Source organism: Phalacrocorax carbo, chromosome 8 (assembly GCF_963921805.1).
Source record: "Phalacrocorax carbo chromosome 8, bPhaCar2.1, whole genome shotgun sequence".
NCBI classification, from domain to species: Eukaryota; Metazoa; Chordata; class Aves; order Suliformes; family Phalacrocoracidae; genus Phalacrocorax; species Phalacrocorax carbo.
In genome coordinates, this window is record NC_087520.1 from 30,243,348 (window position 1) to 30,268,389 (window position 25,042).

Consider the following 25,042-nt stretch of genomic DNA (forward strand, 5'->3'; position numbering starts at 1 on the left):
AAACTTTAAAGAGAACAAAAAAGCGGGTGGGGGCGCGGGCCAGGCTCGCTTTCCGTCGGTAGTATTTGCACATCCAAGGGGAGGAAGGAAAAAAAAAAAAGGAAAATTGCGACTGTAATTTTATTTTTTAAAAAATTTTTGTTCCCCGGGGGGAGGGTGCCCGAGGGGGTGGGAAGAGGAGTTGAACTTGCCGCATTGCAACAGGCAAAAGAAGTGAGAAAATAAAATAATCGATCCCTCTGCTGCTGCTACCGCTTCGCCTCGCAAAGTTTGGGGGGGGGGGGGGGGGGAGAGAAAGCAGGGAGAGGAAGGAAAGGCAGGGACGGGAGGAAGACGAGGAAGAGGAGGACGAGCCACGCCGCCCGGACATGTCCAGAAGGAAGCAAGCCAAGCCCCGCTCGGTGAAAGGTAAGGCATCCTCCGCCGGCCCCCGCCGCCTCCCGGGCCCGGGCAGCCGCCGCGACGCGGCCAATCAGGGCCGGGTCCCGGCTTGGCGGGGATTGCAAATTCCACACCCCCCCCCCCCCCCCCGGTACGGGCCGGTGGTGGCGAAGCACCCCCCCGCCCCGGAACGGACGGCGGGCGGGCTACCCACGCGGGGCGAATGCGTGGGCAACCCGCCCGCCGTCCATTCCGGGGGTGCGTGTGGGTACCGCGGTGCCGGCCGAGATTCGCTGGCGACACGTGTCGCGATAATTGATGAAAGAAGCCGGGTAGCATCGTTGAAGCGGGGAAGGAGGAAAGTTTTCGCGGTGGCGCGTCGGTGGGCTGGGGAAGGGAGGAACGGAGCACACGCGTGTTCTAGCTGGTTAACTTAAAATTAATGTTTCTTTATGATTGGGAATAGTAGCGCCGACCGTTTCCTCCCGCTGTCCAATGCGCGTAAGGGTGTTGAAAGAAGGGGAGAATTAAAACAGGCTTGATTGTAAGGGCTGAAAACTTGCTTAGGCTTGAAGAAACAACAGCTAAATTTAGTAAGAGCGGCATTAATAAAGGTTAAATATAATCTTCGCATTTTCTTCACCATCCACAGCGAAGGGGTGTATAAAACCTCCCGTTTAGCTCCATAAGAAAACAGCTGCTGGCGAAACGTAAAGGGAGGGCCGGGACCAGTCCCGCGCCGTATTGCACGCCTTGCCAGCTTTCTGAGTTAAGTGAATTGGTGCAAAATTGGAAGGCGTGATTTCAGAAGCCTTTCGCTCCCAGCCACGACGAGGTTAGCTGATGTCGGGTATAGCTTTATTGTCCTCTTCACAAAGCAGAAGTCGCAAACTCAGTGGTCTGGGGGCTTTGTTGTAGAAGCACAAAAGGATCATAACTTAGCATGCCCAAAAGATAAACCAAAGAGTCTAAAGTATTCGTAATTAAATAACTTGTGGGAGGACAAAATTAGCACGCAGTTAATCGACCAGCTAAAGAATGAATTGAAATCCCATCCAGGGCCATTTTATATTAGTTGTGAAATGTCCACTCTTTAACAGATTATTGCAAAGTAAATCGTACATGCTTCAAATATTTTCGAAGTTTTTGTAAACTCATTCCTTCATCTTTATACAAAACCTCTCCCCGCCCCGCCCTAACAGTACCTTCTAGCATTGTGCTGTGGGGCAGGTTTGCAGCCTGGCATTGTGACCCTCTGCAATCTCAGACAATCTCTGCTAAAGGAGCTACTTCAGTAATTGGTAGATGAATGCTACTGCCTGTGGGCAGAAGAGCAGAACTAGAGCTATTTCTAGGTGATGCTCTGAAATACATTGTTTGAAACTAAAACGGATTGCAGTTTGAGAGCAGTGGCACAGGCCTCCGGTCATGACTTCCCTCAGATGAGGGGATCGCGTTTAGTGGCCAGGCCTCTAGTACAGAAAAATATTTTAAACTCCAAAGTGTCACGTTTAACGTTCAGGAAATAGTTCTATGCCAGTGAAAACCTTGTCTGCTCTAGAAGCTCCATAAACATTAACATCTCATGCCATAATAATGTTAGATATTTACCATTTGTTAGTTACTTGTTTTCTACCTCATTACTTTTTAGGTGGCAATATCTCTGACAATGTGTTGATACTTTGTAATGAAATTTTGACCCTAATTCTAATACAGAACTGACCACTCACTATTTACGAGGGCATTTTTATGAATTGAAGCAGGTAAATTACTGGCAAATCATAGCTAAGAAATATTATCGCTGTAATGTAGAAATATCTAGAAGGTCTTTGCAACAGCGAGCTGGGTGAAGCCTAGCTTTTAAAGATTCTAAATATTTCTGTAGTCTCTAGCCGCAAAAATATGTGTGTTCAGCTTCAGCATAAGGTGGCTGTAAATTACAGATCTTAGCATGAGCTGAGTATAGGGAGTCTAAGGAATGAGCTTAATCTGGGTGAAATTTTGGATAATGGAAGGCAACTCATATGTGTATGTAGGATAAAGGTTTTCTTCCTTTCCTTATATTCATCCATATCATCTGCTTTTTAAAAGTCTGTCTTATACGTTTTGTGGTTTAGGTAGCTGGCAACCCAGTAGATTACCACAGTACACGTTTCCATGGAAATAATTGAGATGTAATAAATAAAGGCACTCTGAGGTCACAGGTTTCCCAATTCAACTGAGAAGAAAGCAAGAATAAATTATGGGGATATATGTGTAGCATTTAGGACTCAAAATAATTTACCATGTTTCAATTTTCCATATATTTATTTCATTTTGTATAGCAACTTTGCAATTTATTAACAACTAGTGAGATTTGTGCATCCTTTTTCATTCAGAAAGATTACCCACTAAAATAGAATCATTGTGTGCCTGTGATGAAAGGGATTATTCTATGTGCAAAAGGCAAGCTGACTGCACATTAACTGGGAGCAATGCTGTCGGACATTAAAGAAGCGACTGACTTTGACAAAGTATCAAATGTTGACAACTCTTAGGTGCATGTTATTTAAAATGAAGTGATTGCAAACCAAACCTGGATGCCAGCAAAGCTGCAGGTCATGTGGCCCCCATGCTGTATTATCAGGTCTCAGGTTTAGCCTGGCAGAAACTTGCAGTAATTCCTGCAGCTGTAACTTCAGCAGTAGCTGTGGACCTTCCCCTGACATAGGATTTATGATTTGCAATATAATACGCTGATTTGTTTTGACCATTAGTTTGTGCAGACTTGGAGATAGTAACCTTATAGCTGGTGGTTGGGGAGAAAGTTCTGCTTGGCTTAAAGGAAGGTTGTTTCAGATTGAAAAGGACAGAGTGAAAGTAGGAGAAGTTGTTTTTGTTGGCTTACAAAATAAGCGTATCAGTGACAGTGTGGTGGTAGCGGTGATGGAGTAAACCTCTGGCCTGTTCTGAAGCTTTACTTTGCATCACAGGTGAAGCACATGAAAGTAATTTTCCTTGGGACAGACCCTTCTTTTGCCCTGCTGCCAGTAACCTCATCTGCTGAGGGCTTTATCTGTTTTCTGTAGTTGTACCTTGCTCAGCGTTATTAAAACCATGTGGTCTTCAACCCCAGAACTGTAACAGAGTTATGAATACCAAAGCATGCTGTCTGTCTCCTGTTTCAAGTGACAGGGAGCAGTGTCAACGCCTGTGTCCTTAAAAGTTTGTTCTGTGCTGCCAGCTCCCAGGAGCGGCTGGCACCCAATGGACTGTGGGGGCTGAGGAAGGCAGGTGCTCATCGTTCTCATTGATTGAACTGTAGCTTCTCATGCTACAACTTGGGGCCTTTGGAATCACTTCTGGAAAGTGAAGTGCTGAGATGCTGGTAACAGTAACTTGTAGGCTTCCAGTCCCATGTAATGGTAATTGAGGAATTACTCGACTGCAGTTTGTGGGGACTGGGCTCGTGTTCGCACAAGTTTTTAAGCATCAGATGCACTTTGGTTGCTGAATTTGACAGTTCTGCAAATTGCTGTCGGCTTGCAAGGATATTCTGTGCATAAACGTGCTAGTCAGTAATCAAACTGTTTTGCAAAAGAATGCACTAATTAAGTCCGGTTTCGTTACCCTACTTGGAGTAGCAGAATTGCTGTCATATTTTTTTGCTTTCAGTTGGCAAAAAACTGCTGATAGAAACTTTCGATTTACACCCTACCTGCCTCATTTGTGTCAGTCAAGAAGAGAAAAGGGGGGTTGCTTGCTACTTCCTTATCTGCAAAGTAAATAAAAATACTTCAACCATTTGCTGAGTTCCAATTAGTTGATTGCTATGAATGATCTTCTTTAAAGGAATGCTGTTTTACCTATCTGCTCATACAAAGGTTTGATTTTTGAATGTCTCGTGAAAAGGATTCTCTTTGTCTTGATTGATGTCAAGAATAAAAGCGCGATGGTAATATCCCTTTGAAAGCTATTGTATTGTCAGCTCTGGCTGACAGCAGGAGGCCCTCCTAGTGCTATAGATTAGCGCTGTGAAAACACTGACATTTTCTTTGTTATATTGCTGTTGTTCTGCTTGCAAAGTCAATTATACAATGTCGGAGCTCAGTTACAGAGTTGACTGTGGAAGTAACAATGTCTCTCATACTTGTCTTAAAGATATAATTTTCCTTTTTTCCCAGTTGATAGAGAAGAACCTAAAGGTACTGGAACGGTACAGTCTACAAATTAAATTTTGACAAGTATAATCATAATTGCCAAATACAAGAGACTTGTGCGATTATCCTTTAATTTTACAGTTCATTCAAGTTTTGGTGGAATTTTATTGATACAGTGAAAGCAGCAGCTAAAATTGGTAAAACTCATGTCAAATAAGATTACGCTCTTGATTGTTCTTTATCAAGTGTAGCTTTTGGGGGATTAGGAATAATTGGAGGTGTTGGTGTTTTATTGTGGGGCTGGTGCCCTGAGAACATTTGAATCCATGCAGTACACTGAGCACTTCCTTCAGGGATTAGCCCGCAGTTTTTAATTTTTGCCTGTGTATTTTGCTACAAGCCTAGCAGTGTTCTCCCCTGAACTCCCCAAGTCCCATTTTCCTGCCTTTCTCTCCCTCCGGTATGCTTTCCTGGATGGGATCTGGGTGGTATTTAACTGGTTTTACTGATTGAAACTCGTGCCTGCATGCAAACGCCTTTTAATTGTGGCCTGTTTCCATTGGTCTTGATGAATATAACGAACAAGCATGGCCAAAAATTGAAAAAAGGGGGAAAGGTAATGCAATAGGTTTAAATGTGCATGGGAAGAAAATAGAAATCTCATATTTTTAGTGATGCTATGTCTAAAGCCATCGATGAAAAACAATTACCACGTAATGGTAGTGGCTCTTGGAGAATGCCTTCTATTTTTTTCTACAAATATTTTTGTGTACAATCAGTACAAGTTAAAGAACATAATTCACTGCTGAATTGCTTCAGATGACATGCAAAAAATAATCAGAGAGCTTTTGTTAGGATGTTAATTGTAGGATTTCCAAATTACTATTATAAACTAATAGAGTAACAAAAGATTCCACAGTTACCAGTAATTTGTCAGGATTTATTTTGTTTTTCTTCAATAATTGAAAATTAATGTCTTGAAGTGAAAGCAGATGTTCATGCCATCCTCTGAATTGGTTATCAAAAAAAGAGATGTTTTTTAGATGGCATTAGGCTTGTGTAAATACAAATTGTCTTATCATAGATGAGGCTTTGGCTTGGTTTTATCTATTGTTTGGTGCCAAATTAACTTTTAGGTTAAACCTGGGTAAGTGGCTTCAGCCTGGTTAAATTAACTAAGTCAAGTGCTTGGGGTGGGTGGCACCCAATGATTGGTTATTATAGTAAATGTTTTTAAAAGCTACCTTACCTGCTAGCTCTGTGAACGGTAAGACTTTCTCATACTGTAGAATTAATATTTACCTCTGTTTTGATAAATGGGCTCTTAATTGTTTACTTGGCTACTTTTACTGCTCTAGTTAATTTATATCTTTCCTCCCAATTCCAGTTTGTGAAATCAGTTTTAGTTCATTACAATATTTGAAAAAGAGAGACCACATTTTTTAAAAAAAAATAATCTCTTGGTCTCATGCATTAGCCTGCAATCTCTAAAAGATAATAAATTTCTTCATGTATTATATTCTCTTAAACAAAAGATTATTAATTACCTACAATAATTGAACTGTCTTATAAAAATGCCTACATCAACCCCTCATTACTCTGTCAGGATTCTCCTTAAATGCCTCTGAAAAAGGATGGCTATTATGTTCCCTTGTACCCTAGTAAATGCACTGGAGTAATGAAATACTAATAATATAAAACCCATTACAGACTCCTGTTAAATCTTGACTGACATGGTGGTGGAGGGAAGGATCTGGTTCTGGTGTGTGCGTTGTTGGAGTGGACTCGGAGGATGCAGGTGGGAGCTGGAGCCAAGTGAGGACTAGCTCAGAGCTCTCTGTAGCGTGTGCATTTATTCAATGTACTTTTAGAGCCCAGAAGTAGGTTCTTGTGTGTCTTCTTTCCTGATGTCCATTATTAGTAAATGCAGAGAAGCTCGTTCCTTGTTCTCTTAGGCAAATAAGGTGATGCAAGTTTTATGAACTATGTCTTCTTGACAACATCTAGATGTGTATATATATGTGCAGCAGTGAATTATGGTGTTTTTTTGGAGTCTCTTTATCCTAGAGAGTAGAAGGATGTGCAGAGACTAAATGGTCTCTCGTGACATTTCCAGCTACAGAAGGCTCGAGCTTTGACCTCTTGCAATGGTTTGTTTTCTGAAATGCAAACAAAGGGACCCAAGGGGGTTGGAAACTGGGTGATGCTGTTCAGAACAGGCTCACAAATCTCGTTGCAGTACAGTGAATTGGTGTATGGCATTAGCTTTCCACTGTATGACTTATTTCGGATAGCACTGCAATACTCATCTGAATCTAGCGATAAGTAGCTTCGTTATATTGTTTGCATTTGCTTAGAAAGAAAACCTTTTCCTTTCTAGCCACAGATTAGGCAACAGAAAGACCAATTTGCAGAGCTTGTAAATGCCACTTGTTAATCATATGCAGTACAATGATTAATTTTTTTTCTTTTCCCCTTTGGATGTGTTAAGTCAACTTTTTGGCTTTTTATGTAATTGAAATTTGCCCTTTTATTACCTGGGCATGAATTATTTTTGAAATGTTGTCATTACATGTCCTGCTGTGAGGTTTATCTCTTCTGTTCATCCCAATTAAATAAAACATACTGTTGTTTGCCAGTCTCGTTGAAGTGAATTACCTGCCTGAAGGCTCGCACTGGTGTCTGGCAGGCTTGTTGCAGCAGCAGCCAGTTGACTAACACATTTACTTTTAGATTTTCATTTCAAAGGGCTCAGTTTGTGCAGTGTGGCAGGTGAATGGTGAATGCTTTATAGAACTTTCAAGAGCTGAACAAACAGTAAAGGACTTATTGCTACCGAAGCAGAATAGCAAGTACAAATGTAAGGCAGGCTTTGTGGCAGAGGAGTGTTTCCTTTGCTGGATAAAGGCCACTCAGGAGACCTGAAGGGCTTGCTTGGGTGTGCTGGGGGTGAAATAATCTCAGTCCTGGTCTCATAAACCCACCCTACCTGCATGTTCTCCTGGGCAATTTACAGTGGGGTTGATCTTGGCTGCCTTTGTAGCATCACCTGCAGTTGTGTTCTCCTTGAGTCTGGTACTGATAACAAAGGCTGCTTCAGAAGTGTAACAGTTGGAGCTTCTTTACGCAGAAGTTATTTCTAGTTCATATTAAAGAAAGTAAACAATGAGTTCAGGTTTTAAAACGAAGCAGAGGGAAAGGCCCCTGCTTGTAGAGAAACGGTTTATTTAAGCCACTGATAGTGCTACAGAAAATGCATTGCTCACTAGTGAAATCCTGTTATGAGCAGAAGTACAAGCGTTAACAAGTTGCTGTGCTCCAGTCACTGTTGGTTCCAGCTAGGCTCTGGAGGTTTGGTCAAATGTGGCCTAATTCTGCTTTCCACATATTTAAAAAAAAAAAAAAAATTACACAGAGGGTAAAAGGACAAGTTCTTAATATGCATATCCTGGGAAAAATCCTAAACCAGTGTTTTTGCCCCCTCCAGTCCCAAGGCTAATCAAAATTCCTTTGTTTCCACATCTACCATTAAAATATATGCCTCCCTTGGTTGTCTGTTTACTGTACAAGTTTAACCACTTGATTGATTGGACTTAACAAAAGCTGTTACTGGGTTTACATAGCATTTGCCTACAGATAATTTAGGGATGGGGGGAAGGCTCCAGCCAACCTCCAACAGGACTGTACTTGAATTAGCAGTTCTGCTAACTTCTTGATGATCCTGACCTGGCTGAGATGAGGTTTTCCTGGGTTACCATTGGGGCAGGTTGATCCACCTGGTAATTGCTGGAACTTGCTTCACATGGTGGTGAACTGAGTGGTAATGAAGAAAATGTTAATAAAGACAGACTTGCCGTGCTCTTTGAAAAGAGGGTGTTACGTGCAGTGTGGAGATGGAGTCCTTCACTGGGTGAGCATCTAGAACCCACTTTTGCAGTTTTTAGAGTGAGTGCAATTTTTCCCCTTGACGCTAATTGGAGCTGGATTGGATGCTTAAATGTAAGCCAATAGTGTAAGTCCAAGCTCCCTGAATCTGCTGGAGAACTAATGGTGTTAATCAAGATTCTTGTTGGTGTTGGAGGACTGTGAGTAGCCTTAGGCTTATATCAGCCATGGGGTGAAACCTCTGTCTTAGTTTGGTGGTAGTGTTTCTAACTGACCTTAGCGGGTATGGGATTGTATTCTCATTTCTTGCATTGCAATTGAAAGAGCAAGAGAAGCGAAGGCATGTAATGGGAATAGTCACTTGACATCCAATGCTGCCGGGAGCATCTCCTGCTTGTTCTGCTGGCTCTGTGAGATTACTGCTGGGGGGATTTCTAGGAGAGCATTGGGAAGGTTCAAGATGCAGAGGATGCAGTAGTGATGTGGGAGTGCCCTGATGGCACTGCAGGAAACCCAGGAGACCCAGGTTGTGCTTAGCATCTGTTAATGTAAGCAGGTACAGATTTATGTGAGCAAAATTGCCTGTGATTCTGCATCCTTTCAATCTTCTGTCCCCAAAACTGGAAAACTAAAAGGAGGCAGAGAAAACACATGGTAGAAGGATGAGCTTAATTCTTGGGGAAGCAGAAATGTTAAACAGAGAAAGATGGAAATAAAATAGGGAAACTAAGAAATCTGTTGCTGGCATTTGAGTATGGAGGGTGCCTGATGATTAGATGCAAAGTTTTGGCAGAGTTTTACTTACCTGGAGCTGCATCTGTATTATTTTTAACTTTTAGTTTCAAGACTGAGAGAAGGAACAGATCTGAAAAGTGACTTCCACTCCATGGAAAAGGGTATGATTAAGCATAAGCGGAAAAGAAAACACTAGAATTGTGAAACACCTAAACAAAGTAGCTTTTCTGCTCTTAATAGACAGTGACAGTGCTTTCCTGCCTGGAGGAATTTATTTGTTGTGTTTTATAGTTGTTCTCTCTAATATAGAGAAATTTGAGGACAACTGTGATGGTAGTCATTAATTCTGGAAGTTTCAACTATTTTATGATTGTTATAGCATCTGACATTGGCCTGTGAGGACTCCTAATTGTTCTGGGTTTGGAGGCAAAAGGAGGTCAGGGTGGTAACTGGAAAAAAGTAGGCTTTCAGTACTACTTGTGCAAACACATATCATGTATGGTGCGCGCTCACATGTTACGTGAAAGAGGACGTCTACAGGAATAGGTAGTATCTTTTGTTAGACTGACTAACGTGGTTCCAAAATGCAAGGAAGTTTTTTCTGATGCACAGGTCTACCTTCTGCTCTGAAAAAAGCAGCCTTCTGGCTGTTTTGCTTGATAGGTAAATACAGCTTTGCTTTAATTTACTTATTCAAGCTCTTACTCAAAATTCTCTTGCTTCATAAGATCACTCGCATGAGTAAAGATACACTGGATTACATAGTAGTGCCAAGCTTGTGTATCATTTATTGCTAAATTCTGTGGATGCATTTCAGTTGGCTAATTTGCTTGTGGCCTCCTTTATTTCTAGGAAAATGGCATGCCTTGCCCTTCATAATTTCTTTGCTTTTACTGTTCCCCCAGAGGGCATGTGGGATGTGGCAGAGTATTGAAAATACTGGGATGGAAAAGTAGAGAAGAAGGGTTGTCTGTGAATTGCACCTTATTTATATTTATGCTAGATTTGTAGGGCAAAAGTGGTGTTTCTGGCAGTGATACTTTATGGGGAATGTAGTAGGCAACTCTGGGTGAGAAAGTTGTTACCTGAAGATGATTTTTTTTTTTAAGATAAAGAAGTACTTTCAGCATAATTGTGAGTATCCTTTAGGAGTATAGTACAATGTACTATGAGCCATTTTAAAATGAAACTGTGAGTGCTTGTCTTCAGATTTTGTACTGAGTCTCACCTAATGCTCATGTAAGAATCTACTGATTTCTTTCATTTCAAGGGTGCTTTCTTTCCTAATTTCTTTCCTGCTTGATAACAGATAAGTGAGATTTGTTTTAAAGCTCCCTTTTGGTTTATTTTGATTACTATTTTTGGTCTTGAATAAACACTCAACAGAAAGCTTCTGTTTTTATTCTTCTTGATATAAGAAAATTCAGTAGTAAACCTGAACTTAGAGGTGAAGGTCTGAAGGAGAGAAAAAACCCCCAACCCCACACCCCCCCTCCCCCCAAAAAACAAAAAACAAACAAAAAAACCCACCCCGGAAAGGTGCTTGGCAGAGCCATGGTGTGACTAGTTTCCAGTGCACCGAGGGGTGCTGCAGAGCAGGGAGTTGCTGGGCAGGAGCCGCAGAGCCCTGCCTGCAGAGCTGCTAGGCTGCACAGCTGGGTGGCCCTGGCTGCAGCAGGAGCTGCTGCTCCAGAGACCTGGGGGGACAAAACCCCCCCTGCAATTGGTAGAAAGATGCCGCCTTGGTGGCAGGGCTGTTAGTGGCAGGCAGGCAGATCTCCTGCAAGCAGGGCTTGCAGGGCTCTCTGACATGCACCAAGAATTCACCCAAAGATCAAATGCACATTTTTATAAAGAGATACCTCTGCTATGATTTTTTCCTCCTTGCCAGTGGGTCTGTATTCAAGATGTGGCTTCAAAGAAAATGCATAGAAAAATGAGCTTTTAATTTGTCACCTGCTGCTGAACCACCCTGTCCTTCTTGAGGTGCCAAGTTGTAAATGAGGTTTTTGTATCCCCACACACAACCATCCAAGAAATGTTCTGCATTTCATAGCTGTCAATGGCACAGCTGAAGACATCAGACCGGTGGCTCAAAACCTGCTGCTGTCTGATTGGTGTGAGCAAAGCCAATGCAGTGCAAAACCCAAACAAACAAAAAGGCAGGTAGACTCTTGTCTCCAGTGGCATGGGAGGTCCTGGCTGCTTCCAGAGCAGGGGCTGCTTGAAGCTTTCGGTCCAGCAATGTTAAGGAAAAAGGAAGCAAAGTTGTGTCTTTGTGCTATCACTTAGAGCACTGTTGGAAAATTCCTTTTAAATTAATCCTTAAAAATGCTATATTAGTTCTACAGATTTTATTTTGGAGAATAGTGTCTTGTCTGGCTGCACATCCTATGGCCTCTTCCACTGTGTGTGTTTGTCCAAGCAGCGGGGATGGCAGGTATCCCAACTGACAAATGCAGCTTGTCTCCTAGCAAACCTCAAACCACCTAATGAAAGCTTATCTTGAGGTAGAAATCAAGACTTTGATTTTTAATCTACAGACAGATGATGATGGGTTGAAGGAAAATTAGCCCAGCTGTGGGTCTGGCAGGGAAACTGGCTGCTCCCAGGGTCCCTCCTCCCAGGAGAGCAGCTGCTGTTGTTATAGCTGCTCCAGCCAGGTAGGGGTAGCCGCCCTTTGCCATGGTATTTGAGTGCTTGTATCAGGCAGCTGAAAATTAATAATAGTAGGAGGTAATCCTGTCTTACATGAAGGTATTGTTGTGCGTAACTGACTTTGTGACACTGTCTTTTCTGCTTTCCTTCTCCTGTTTTCTTCCTAGTATCTGTAGCTTGTGAAAATGTCAGTGGAGTCCTTTAGCAGCTTTGCTTCCCTTCCCACACCATCTCTCCTACCTTGGAGCCTGGGAAACTTGAGAGTGTTTTGCTTAGAGGGAATACCTACAGGTAGGTTTTCCTCCGCATGTGGAAGCCTCTTTACTGGTTTTTCCTCCCTTGAATCTTTGCTTGTTTTTTTCCTTGCAGTTATGGAGAACATAACCACAACCCTGGAGCATGTTAGCAGAGCTCCCTGGGTCAGTTGTGCAAGGGAAGCAGACAGGGGAAGAAGGCACAGGACATGGCCTGTCTGCAGAGCTGTTTGCCCTGAGTCCAGCCTTGGCCACCACTTGGCTCATGGTGGGACCTGCTGAGGCGATGGCAAGGAGGAGACTCAGTGGAATCATCCCACTGCTTTGGGAAGCTGAAGGCTGTTAATGCACTTATTAGAGGGAATTTATCTGCTCTTTCTGTGTTTCTTACTGTCTGCTGCTGGCTTGACTCAATTTTCTTTTACTGGCACTTTTTTTTTTCTTCTGAAGATATATTTTTTTTTATTATTTTAATTCAATGTTGCCATGTTGGAAAAACGCACCCCAGCCCCTGGCTTAAATGCTGTCTGCAAATCGGCATATGCTAAACTGCACTGCTCTGGAAGGGAGTGTGGAGATGAATGCTGGTCAGTTCAGGGCTGCTGTTACCTTATGTTCAGTGGTGAAACACTGTTTTTTGTCTCCTGGCTGCCCAGTATATTCCCATGGCTGTGCCCACTGCTGCATAAGGCGAGGGCTGATCCAATGGGTTTTGCTCCCCCTCCATTTCTGGCTCCTTGTCCTGCTGTATACCTAACAAAGGACTCTCAGGAGCTGCTTTTATCCACCAGCCCATCACAAAACTAACCCTGTAGCTCTCCATTGGCTGCAGACAGGTCTGGTGTGTGTTGGTGCAGGATGAGTCAGGGCAATCTTCCTCACCAGAGTTCGAGCACCATCAGTTTGGATCAAACCTTTCTGAAAAGAGCCTATGCTGGGGAGGCTGGACGGTGACCACTCACATGGGATGTGGGTATGCATCTGCATCTGCAGCAGGCTGATGGGCAGGTTGCAAAACCCCTGCAGATGTGTCCAAGAAATGACTGTTATTGAAGCAAATGCTTGAATCTGTGGTGAAGTGAAGGATGCAAAACCACCTGAGTACAGCTGAAGTAGTTCACTGAAAGTGATGAAGACTAGACTCAAGTTGCACAACTACTTGCTGCTCTCCCGTTCCTGCAAGTATTGTGTGTCCCAGTGGAGGTGTGAGCTGTGGAGTACTCTGTGGTGTCCTGCTGCGGTGGCTATGCGCTGCTCCTCATCCCTCTCTGAATGGGGATCCCAGCTGAGCAGGCAGCTGTGCTTGGAAACAAATGCAAAGTGCAGAGAGAGCAAGAGAGAGAACTCATGTTGCAGGGAAGAGGGAAGATGCCCAGAGATCAGAGTTTGGTCAATGTCTTTCTCTGCTCCTGTGCTGGTAGAAGTTGCTGGCAGCAGCCTCGCATGAGGTAGCATTGCTGGAGAACAGTTTTCTTCTCTATTCTAACTTAGTGGAAATAATGCCACTAAGAAATGAGACTATGTATCTGAAGAAAAAGGGAGATTTGTTATTCTGCTTTTAGCTTGCACCATAGGCTGTATTACCATGGAGCACACATCCCCAAGTGGGTGCTCCTACTAATCCTGGCACTTAAACGCCAGCTGGTCCTTTGGCAGATGCTGGTCTGTCACCTGTGCTTGGATGACAGCAGGTACAGTGGTAAATCCCAGCTCTTTTTGCTTTTATACATGCTTTTTTCTTATGGATTAATTTTGGCTGTGGTTGACTCAAATACCACTATGTCCCATAACCTCGTGTATCGGCGGGCTCACTTTTCTGGAGTTATAGCAAAGACTTTGCAAAGGACAAAGCTTCTGCAGCCCGAAACACCTGATGTCCTTGGCCCCACCCAGCTGGTGGCCAGCCTGGCCTTTCATGTTGTGGCAGTGGCTTGTTTGCGTTCTTATTTAGATTATTTCTGATGTGGCAAATTTTGATGTCTTTTCCTGCTGGGAAGGGATACCCCCTTCCCCCCACCCCCCTGCTTATTTTTAGTCATAGGAAGTAAACAAATTGGCTGTTTGACAAGAAGGAAAAATAATAACAAACAAAAACCCTGAAGCAACCACAACATTGTACCTTTCCTTGCTTTTTAAAAAATTTCCTTGTAAGTGTAACTGCTGATGTGGTTTCTTTTAAAGTAGAAGCTTGTGATACAATGTTAAACCAATAGCACATCAAAGAATAAAATAGGGTGGTTTCTTGTGTGTTTTCCTACTTATTATTAGTCTTGTTCAGATTTGGGAAAACATTGTGGTGTGAAAATATGAAGCAATGTTGTCTTGTAAAAAGGAATAAGAGCAAAACTTTCAATAACTCAGCGTGCTTGTGCAATATCATTGGTTGGGCTGCGTCTGGGCTCTTGAACAACCTTAATTTTTTTTAAAAAAAGCAAGCTTTAAATTTTATAAATATTTCTGTCTCTCTTTCTCTCTCTTTTGCAATACGTAACATACGTTGTCTGTTCTGCTGTTAACTCCCTGATGCAGAATTCCTAAGTTTGGGCTAATAGAAAATTTGGAGGATTCTTCATTATCTGAACCTCTTGAGAAATACCAAATATGTTCCAGTAATTGTGGTGTAGTACAACAGGGAGTCACACTGGCAGTTTGTTGGAAAGGGTTTTTCCTGTAGTTATGAAAACCATACAACTATTAAAATCCCCAAAACTGAAACCGTTGGGATTACTCATATACTTACAGTTAAGCGCATGCCTAAAGGTAGATATATTCAGCATGCCATTTTCATCTTGTGTTTGATTCCTAGCTTGAGAATATCAGGGAAAAAAAATTGCTCAATCACTTCAGTCTTGTGCAGCCTTTTTATTCTGTGTTTACATGGCTGTAGCACGCTGGGCTGTGGCTCATGACAGAAGCACCTAGGTTTGCTATAATGCACATTACTGATGATAAAGAATGAAAAGTTTGCAAAATAGTAAGATACTGCAGGCTGTTAGAAGAGACTCGGAGTCAGATTTCTCCTCTCCCGCCTTCTCTTCTGCCTCTGTCATAGCTCCTTGATGAATGCGCATGTGTTGCTTAATTTTGTTTTCACACTCTCCCAATATTTTCCATTTTGGTTGTATTCAAAGAAGGTATAACATTTGACCCTTGGAGAGTAGAGTGAATTTGTTAAATGCTGTGAGATGCTGGATAGGTAAAAGTGAAATGGAACATCAGTATTACAGTTCATGTCATAATATTTGGGTTTGCTTTGTGGTTGTTTCATTTTCCCTATCCTAGAAGAGATTTTAAAGAACAGAATTAATAGCAAAAACTAGAAAGTGATGCTTGCTTTACAGCTGCTGTATAGGGACTTTTGTCCTTGCCAGGCAATCTCTTACTGAGAAAGTGCTGGTTGCCTTGCTCTTCTGCAATGTAACAATAGTAACATCTCTCTATTTCTTAGTTTCTCTCTTAAAAACTTCATTTTATTAAATGCTGTTATCTTGTACATGACTTTCTCTTGGAAAATACTGGCATGTGCCTATAAGCATATTGATATATCATCCTAAGGAGTTAGCACACCTGGTCTTCTTACGAAACAAAATGCAATTTATGGCTATGAAAATGTCTAAACAATGTGCTTTGAGCCAGAATTTGGAAATATGCAGGTTGTGGAGGATAACTAATACAAAAATGTTTTTGCTGCACTTCTTTAAAGAAAATCCATTTGTACAAGTATCAACATGTGGGGAATTTAATTTTACAATCAGTCCCAGCCACTTTGTAGAAATCTATAATGCAGTACATAAACTCATTTTAGACACTACTTATTCTACCGTGTCCCATTAGTTGATGTTTACACAGTGCTTTGAAAATGTAAAGCACTGTATAAGTGCTTATTATTACTATATTATTATTATTCTCCCTCTTGAAAAAAGACCCTCTATGGCAGAGGGAGACTTGCTTTGCATTTCATCTGTAGTGCAGATCCCACAAGAAGTATACCTGTTTGTTTTGGTTTTCACATTCTTCCCTCCCCACTTCCACCCATCTGGAAGAAAAAACGTATTGTGTTTTAGAGATTACAGAGCTCTTATTTAATTTATGCTTGGTAACTACATGTTATTTGAAGAACATTATTTTAAGTTCATTTTTGTTCCAGTATGTACAATAAAATGAATCTGCCCTGATCTCGGCCCCAGTGGTCTGTGGGTGCTGCAGAGGCACCTTGCCCAGCCTGGGCACTGAGGGATAAGCAGGAGCTGGTGATGATGCCCTTTGCTGGTGTCCTCCTGCCTGGCCCATCTACCAGTGTAGGCCCAAGGACAAAAACCGCTGAGTGAAGGGAGCACAGGGACAGTGCCAACAAAGCCTTAGAAGAATTTCCTTCCTATAGGAAGGAAGCACTTCAAGTTTTTCTGTGGTGTCAGAATTATTGTTTTTCCTTGTAAAGAAAAATTTGTTGATCCCTCGTCTCCTTTATACTCTAACACAGCCTGTATCACTGCAGGAGAACCAGATTTCAGTTTAAGTTGTTTTAACCCCCTTTATTCCTTGGATCCTTATCATGAGAAAGACTTTTAGTAGGCTATGTTAACTGATTACATCCTGAAATTTGAGAGCGATTCCCTGCGCGTCTGCATTATATACTGTGCCATACCATGGTTGAAGCTGTAATCACGGCCAATGAAATTTGGAGTTATTTCTGCTCAGGTACCCCTAGATTTGCATTGTTGTTAGCTAGGGAAGTAGCAACCATAAGCTTCCTTTGTATACAGTAAGGATCATTTCAATCCTCTTTTAGTTTTACCTTTGTTATACTGCTCTCCAGTGATTCTGTCCTTTCCTGGCCCTGCGCTGGGTTCCTTGTGATGCAGCATCTCTGATTCCAGCGTTCCCTGCCTGCCACAGCTGTCAGCTGCATTTTGGGAAGAGGTACAGAGAAAGGGAAAGAGACCTCGAAAAATGTGAGAGCCTGAAGGGGATGTTTGTCACAGAGCATATCCTGACTTAGATTTGTCACTGGATTTGGCCCTTGGTTATGTCACTGCACACAGCCACTAAATAATATCACATGCAGCATTTCAGCTTGGCTTCCAGTAGAAACAGGGTTTTATGCAGCCATCCCTAGCTGCGTGTGTGCATGCCCTTTGGTGGTGGTTCAGTCTGAGCTGGTGGTGGTTGCTGGTAGCTGTAGTCCCAAACCATTACAAACACTGGCAGGGTGAAAGAAGGGGGAAACCCCCAAAATCAGCTGGAAAAGCTTCAGTAAACACTGAGCAGCTCATGCAGGCAAGTGCTTGCAGTACTGGCATGGCTACATGAGAGGCTGCAGCACGTGGGAGTGAGAATGCGGTGGCAGGTTGGGCCAGTCCTGGTCGCATTTAGAGCTTTCTTTCCTTTATTCATTTCAAGTGATTAATAGTTCAGCTGTGTGACTGACAACTTTTCCAGGCATTGTCTAAATCAAAGCTGAAGTGCAAGTGTGGTCTGATTACTTTAACCAATGTATTATGTTATTATTTTATAAAGGGTTCATCAGCTTTGTTAGTGCAGGTCAGATGCTTTAGTTCAGAGAGGAAAGTACCAGGCTGTGGGAGGTGCAGGGCAGGGATGGGGCTGGCATTGGCTGCGGGGGGAGGAAAGGATGGGAAGCACTTTGCTGCTTAGGTTGCATCCCTCCAAAAGCTGCCAGCCCTGAAATTACCACCCAGAAAATTGGTCATGGGCAAGTATTGCTGTGCTCAGCACCCAGGGACTCACTGGTGTTGGGGGAGGTCGTGAGATGGTTTGACACAGCCTGGCATCCCTCCTTGCTTCATTCCTTTCTAAATAGCAAATAATTCGGGGGTGAAAAAGTATAAGCTTTTATAGACTGTAAGCTTAAATCCAGAATGAAAACCTGTTCACTTGGGCACCCTGTATTGTTTGATTGCAGATGAATGCCCAGAGACTGAGCCTGGGGCAGCAGTAGGTGTACATACTTGATACAGTTAAAAAGGATTAAAAAATCCTAAGTTTCCTTTGAGTCCCAGCCTGCCAAGTTTGTAGAAACCTTGTCAGTGAGAGTAGACTTGTTACTGAAACCTGGCTCTGAGCAATGCCCAGCACAACCCCTGGGTGATGGGGAGCACTTCCCATACCCTGCAGAAGACAGAGTGTAACTGGGAAAACTCCAGAAAGGTCAAATTTATCTGCTGTCTGTGTCATAGCAAAGGTAGTAACCTGCAATGGGAGTGGAAGTCATCAGATCTGCGTTGCCCATCAGGTTCCTTGTCAGCATTTGTCCCTTCTCCTTGGGGATGTAATTTTTCTACTTGTGTGTTAATGACAAACACACCAAAACAGAAATGAAGGTAGCACTCGTTACCCTCTCTGTGGTATAAATTGTGGGGGTCAGCCTTGGGGCAGCCCTGTGGAATGGGAGGATTTCACCAGTTCCTCTATGTCCCCACACCTTCCTGGAGATCAGAAGGTGTCCCAGTCTCCCTGCATGTACACCAAGTAAACCTTAAACACATGCAGGCACAAAGATATTCCAAATACACAACTGGTCTGTCCTGAGGCAAGGGAGAGTGAGCGAATACCCTGTAGAAAATAAAGCACAGCTGCCCATTTTGGCCACTGAGCCCTGGCTGTGATTAGCCACATGTGGTTGTGCCCTGGAGGCCATCAGGCAGTAGGCTGGCTCCCAGGCCAGCCCCTGTGGCATGTGGAGCGAACAGCCCAGGGCTGGGCAGATGGCTCCCTCTTGGCTGCAGGGGCCCCACTCTTCTGGGAGCGAGCCCCGCTGAGACTGCAACAACAGCAACCCAGGAGCTGGGCAGATGGTCTACTGGCGGCCGCCAGGATAATTGCATCAGCTGGTTACTTCTGCAGCCAGCAGCCTCCTATTTGTACTGCTCTGAAATTATCCTGGCTTTTTTTTTTCCTTCCCTGCCTTGTTTAAATTCATGGGGTTTTTTTGAGGGGTAGGGTGAGGCTGGGAGGTAGCCATCTGCCAGAGGGGTTTGATGGCAGGCTTGGAGGAGCCTCCAGCAGCTGTGCACAGGCAGGCACCTGAACAGGTGAGGGAACTGTGGCAGCCTCCTGCTCCTGCACCGCGTGTCACTCAGGGCTCGAATGATGTTGCAAAGAGAAGAGCTGGACCAGGATGACCCCTTCCAGCCTTGGCGGTGCACTGCAGTCTCAGTCCGTGTACAATACGCCTGCCAGCCTCCACCTAAATTGTTCTACATACTTGAGCTGCTGCTCCTGGTGTGCCAGTGTGAGTCTGAATAATGCAGCAACCCCCTTAGGTCCCATCTGTCTGCCTTCCCCTCCCTGGGTCAGCACCTCAGCACTCCTACTGTAGGAGGGCTGCCAAGATGTCTGCTAGTGGCTGCTGGGGCTGTTGTGCAGCCCTGGCTCGCCTGCCACCCTCGCTCTTCCTTTTGGGTTCTTGTTACATAGATGAAAGATCTGCCTGTTCCTATTGGGGTCTCTTCTATTTAAAGGGATTACTGACAGGCGTTAGCTCTGACTTTATAAGCCACAAAATATTTATGGAGGGTAGGCAAAGGTCCCCTGGAGATGGCTAATGTCCTCCTGGTCAGTTCCTGAGTGCATCAGTCCTCCTGTGCATCTTGCTCTGGGCTTGGTAGGGAAGGGACCAGGGGCGATGAAGTGGTGCCTGCTGTTTGCTTGGGTTTATTCGCTCTGGTATTAGCTCTCAGCATGGCACGGGTAGTTGCAGTAGAGCTGATCTCAACTTCCTGCTGACCCAGAGGTCTCATAATCCCTAACAGCATTAGGATTAGATTTTGTCCAGTCAAATCCTCCTTTCCTTTCCCTTTTTATTTTTTTCCCTTTGCAATGCTTTATGCCCCAGCTGACATACAGTCTGCCTCCTGCCTCGACCCTTGCCTGGTTACTCCAGCTTCCAAGAAAGACTTGCCCTTTTTTTGGGAGAAGATTGTCAACCTGATCTTCCCCTCTGTGCCGTCCTCTCTGTCCTGTCACTCTTTTCTGTGCATGAGATCAATTTTTTGCTGCTATGAGCCTGTTTCTGTACCCCCCACCCCGCCATTAGGCAGATGAGATCTCAGCTCACTTTCTGAGTGCACAACTGATTTCTGTGGTGGTAATTTTAGGACTTTGGTTTGCACCCTATCAGACTTTTCCACTGGCATGAATTCTGTAAAATTTCCCAAGTTCAGCTGGCTGTGGTGTGACACTGCTGGTCCTGAGCTTTCCGTTACAGTTTCCGAAAGGGATGGGACATACAGATGTATTAAGGGTTCTTAAACCACTGGATGAAGCCCACCTTTATAATCAGAAGGGGACCGCCCAAACTCTGCACAGCTTCAGTCACTATAGCACTGCAGTGGATTTGGTTAGCGATGTGATGATACCAATATGAAAATCTTATGTTGCCCAGTTTTGTGAAAGTCTCTATCTGCTGTAAGCTCCAAATATGCAGCTGCTGGTGTTTAACCAAAACTTTGCAAATCTCCCGCCAGGCTCTTCAGGATCAGTTCTTGTGTAGCCTTATTTTTTCTTTAGAAATTGTAGGTGTGTGTAATTATATGTATTTTTGAAAGCTTTAACTATGCCTCATTTAAACTCTGCAAACATCTTTGTGAGGCCAATTAAATGCCTGCAGAAGAAAACAATCAAAAATTAAATGGGGAAATGTGCATTTACCCAGATAGAGCTTGCAAGCCAAGCAAAATGTTATGTGAGCCCAACAAATGGGTTACTCAAGCAAAGTTCTACCAAGACAAACAGGAGAGTCAAGGGTAAGTGAGTTCTGAAGCAATACGGGATGTGGCCCTCTCAAGTTCTGTTATCAAGATCGTACATACAGGTTGACAAGATGCTGCTGATTTAAGGTCTGCTTGAAAATGTCATTGGAAGGACCCTGAAAAAGCAGTCTGAGCCAAATTTTTCAAGAACTCTCCTCAAAATTCAGTTTGGGGTCTGAACTTGGCACCAATGGATTCTTTTATTTGCATGTATTTCCTTGACTGTTGCAAAAGAAGTCAGTAACAATGAAGTCAATGCAGCCTGGCAAGAGGGAGGGATGTGTTAGCGTACCCTCTGGAGAGCACTGGGCAAGGTATTCTCTGCTTTGGTCATGCCTGTCCAGCTCTGGAAGGAAACCTGCCCCACAGGTGTGAGTGGCTCCGGCCCATCCCTGCTTTTGCAGTGCTGGGGGCCTTGTGCCATCAGCGCTGCAGGGCTGGGGCACCATGGCATGGTGCAGCGTCCAGCCCTGGGCTGGCCCTGGGGGCAATGGCAGCACCGAGCAGGACGTGCTGGTGGGCACCAGGGTGTTGTGGCAGCACAGAGGGGTTTGGAGCAGAACAGCACAAATGCAGTCACAGGTGTAACACCTTAACTGTTTTTCAAGGAACTGATTCTGCTGCATTGAATTTAATTCCCATTTAATTTCTGTCAAAGTTGAAAGCAAAACTCATAAGTAGCTGGATTGGGCCCAGTGTGCTTGCAGTGTTACTGCTGCTGATCAAAAGCAATACTCTGTTTCTGAGTTGAGAAAGATTTTTTTTTTTTTAAGGTAGTTTAAAACAAGAGGAAACTGTCACATCCTGAGTGACTTCTTGTGTGCTACAGCAGTGTTCTAGCTGCTCAGTGATCAAAATTTCAGCCAAGGGAATAAAATCCAATCCAAGTAAAAATGTATTTGCATTGTGAAAATTATGTAGTATTGCACAAGCTATTTTCTGATGGTAAAATGCAAATCTTAAAATCTATATCCAAGCGAACAAGAAGATTAATTAAATTAGTGGTCTGGAGGAAATACAGAGGATAGAGTTATTGATTTGATTTTAGTACATTCATTTTAATATGCAAGATTATGTTTTTAATACTGGAAATTATCAGTGTTTCACAGCACAGTTAATTATTTCTCAAATTGTATTTTGTTCAAGACCGCTAATTTGGTATCCAACACTACCTGACTGCTGATGTGCTTTCTGCTGTTCAAAGTGCCCCTGACTTGCAGGGAGCTTGCAACTGCCTGGGCTGTCCAGCCCCACCAAACACCTTTGGGTGTTGCTAATTTTGATTTATGTTTATTTGGCTTTGTGTTGTTCTCGGGGATTGGCCAAATATCTGCCCTGGGCAGCTCTGCTGTCGCCTGACCGAGGGTGTGTGTGGGGTTCGACAGGGAGCCACGGCGTGAGCCCTGAGCATATCTGAAGCGATGGCAGCAAACTTGCTGTCCATTCTGCCCAGGAGCAGGGTGATGTTTTTGGCAGCCATCTGCTGCACCCAGCTTCCCCAGCTTGGGGAGACTTGACTACTGGCTCCCAAAGCTTCTTTCAGGGGGGAGAAAGTCAACAATTTGCTCCCCTGCCCACTTGCGAGGGCAGTGGGGCTGGCAGAGTGGCTGGCCAGGTGGGCAGTGGTGGTGCACAGTGCCTTCTGTCTTTGTATACCACGAGGGGACTATCCGCCCAGTAGCCCTGTTTGCTCATTCTTACACGGTGTGAGCAGCCAAAGTGGCAGGTGGACAACAAAGGGAGTTTTGGTATCTTGGCAAAATGCTATGCGACCTTCAAAACATGCCCTTCCCACATGCCAAGCTCTTCCCCAGAGCCAGGGAGAAGTGTTCTGCCTGGACCATGCCTGTGTGCCACATTGCTGTAGGGTGTAAAGGAGGAGGACCTTGGCTGTGGGGTTCACATTCGCCCCGCAGCAGTCCTTGCCATCCCTGGGGCCTCAGCTGCCCGCAGCAGCCCTGCACACAGGGCTTGGCTGGGCTGGAGGCACAGGCAGGGACTTGTTTCTCTAACACGAGAGTGAGTATGTGAAACCAAACATGTTGATTTAAACAATGCTGACCTAAAAAGAGCAAGTTTTAATAAAGGTAGTATGTTTTAGTAGCTCCTTAGTTGTGCTTGGTACTGCTGGAGTCTCATGTGCTGGCTTTGGCTGCAACGCTTGTGAGCAACCAGGGGCATTCGAGTGGCCTTCAGCATCTCCGAGTGAACCTTGGCTGAGGAAGCAGAGGCACCATCTAAAATTTCTTCAGCTCTGCCCACAGCATCAGGGGCTGATTTAATCCCATCTTTAGTATGTGGAAGTCAAACTTAATGAAGATAGATATGTTGACTCCTCTCCTTAGCTAATTTATCAGCTTTTAAACCTGAATATATCCATTAAGGTATATATGTGTATTGCTGCTGGGAAGTTGGCAGTATAGTTAATTTTTCTGTTTTATACTCTACATTAAACTGCTGTATGCCTTGAAACACCTGGAGAACACAAACCAGTCTCTTAGAAATACGCTTAATAATACTGTTTATTGAGATAAAAAGAGCGATAAAAGGGAAGAGGAGACACTGCCCTTTTGGGTACTAATATGCATGTTAATGTGGATGGGGATGAGTATGTGTTAGCCCACAATAAATGATGCTGTATATTAGCTGGGGTAGTGGCATGGTTAGGTTTGTTATACTCTACAGATGTGAATAATCAGGCAAGGAAGCAATGAGAAGGTGGGGTGCTCACAGTCCTGCTGCCTGGTGCATCGTCCCCATGCGTCTGCCCGTTGCAGACAGGGTCCTATGGCCGGTCCTGCCTGGGTACTGCAGTGCTAGCCTCTTTCTTCCAGCAGTTTGGCTTCAACACAGCAAGGGCTACCTGCCAGGGAGCAATGAAAGGGGATTTCTTTAAGGTTGCAAACATGTCTGTCTGTGGTTTGGGGTATTTTAGTACTTATATATTTATTACTTACTCCTTCTTGTCTGTCAGACTAAATATGTAAACGTTTAGCAAGGATAGGGCAGGGAATCACTTGAAACAATGTTGCAAATCTTGAACAACAATGCTTTTTTTTAAATGCTATCACTTGTCAGAACAGGGCAATGTAGAAAAATCCATCTGCCCCAAGTGATCATCCTGCCTTGCCATAGTGACACACAAACTCCCAGCTGTAAATTGGGGTGAAAATGATCCCGTGGGCAGTTTCAGCCTCTTCCTGGCAGGACCCATGGTATCCAGGGACCATTGCCCTGGACAAGTAGTCTGTGTAGCAGGAGATGATTTTAATTTTTAAAAAGTCTTAGAAGATGGCGTAAAACCTGATTGCCAAATAAGAGTTAAATAGATCCCCAAATCAGATGCTCCCTGTTAAAAATAGAGGTCATAGGTATGTGTGCAAACCTACCTATACACATACATATATTTATGCTATGTCTGAAATATTACACTGAAGGTACACATCTGCATATGAGTCTGATATCTCCTAGAGCAAACCCCAAATGTGTCTGTAAGTACACCCCATTTCTAAGTACCTGGTTGGAGAGAGCACTGAGCTGACATGTATTAGAAAAATAATGCCCTGAATGGTTAGCACAAGGAATATCAATGTTTGGGATATATTTAGCTGTGATGGCAATTCTGTTCTCTTAAGATACCATGAAAATGATCAGTGAAAGCTTTGACATCTAAAAATAGTTCATCCTTTCTGTGCATGAATATTCACCGTAGCTCTTGAGCATCTTTGTCCTTTTCTCATCTTGTGTCAAGTCACATGGACAAGCTCAGTGAGAGTTGCTCAGGAGTGGTAACATCCCATAGGAATGGATAGATGAAGGGATGCTATGAAGGGTCTGTCTTTCTCCTTGGGTTTGTGTGTTTAAATGTAGATCACCAAGACCACTCTCCAAAAGTTCAGTTCTTCTCACTTGTGGTTCTCTCTTCTCATAGTGCAGCCACTGTGCCATGGATAAGTGAGGCTGGGTGGTCAGAAAGTGTATTTGGCAGCCAGTATTCCCTGTTCTTGTCAAATACACAAATACTATGTTTAATTAAATGAGAAATAATTTTTATTAAGAATTAGCCAGAAGGACTTAAAGGTTAAGTTAATGATAAAGTGTGAATGATGGAGAGATTATTGTATTTGGGCTCATTTTTTGCTTTAGAAATGAGTCTGTTGTTAGATTGAGTTACTCTCTCAGCATTGCATTTTCTGCTGTCCCTTGCTCACTGGGATCC

General features: G+C 43.7%; 1 protein-coding gene across 1 annotated transcript in view; it reads left to right on the top strand.

Moving 5' to 3' along the window:
- The first annotated feature begins 9 nt into the window (after positions 1-9).
- Positions 10-25,042, top strand: part of ZNF423 (zinc finger protein 423) — a 234,598-nt gene continuing 209,565 nt past the window's right edge. Inside the window, exon 1 of the mRNA XM_064459426.1 lies at positions 10-408. Within this exon, the coding sequence (XP_064315496.1) occupies positions 369-408 (40 nt within the window). The 5' untranslated portion in view covers positions 10-368. The remainder of the gene's footprint in view (positions 409-25,042) is intronic.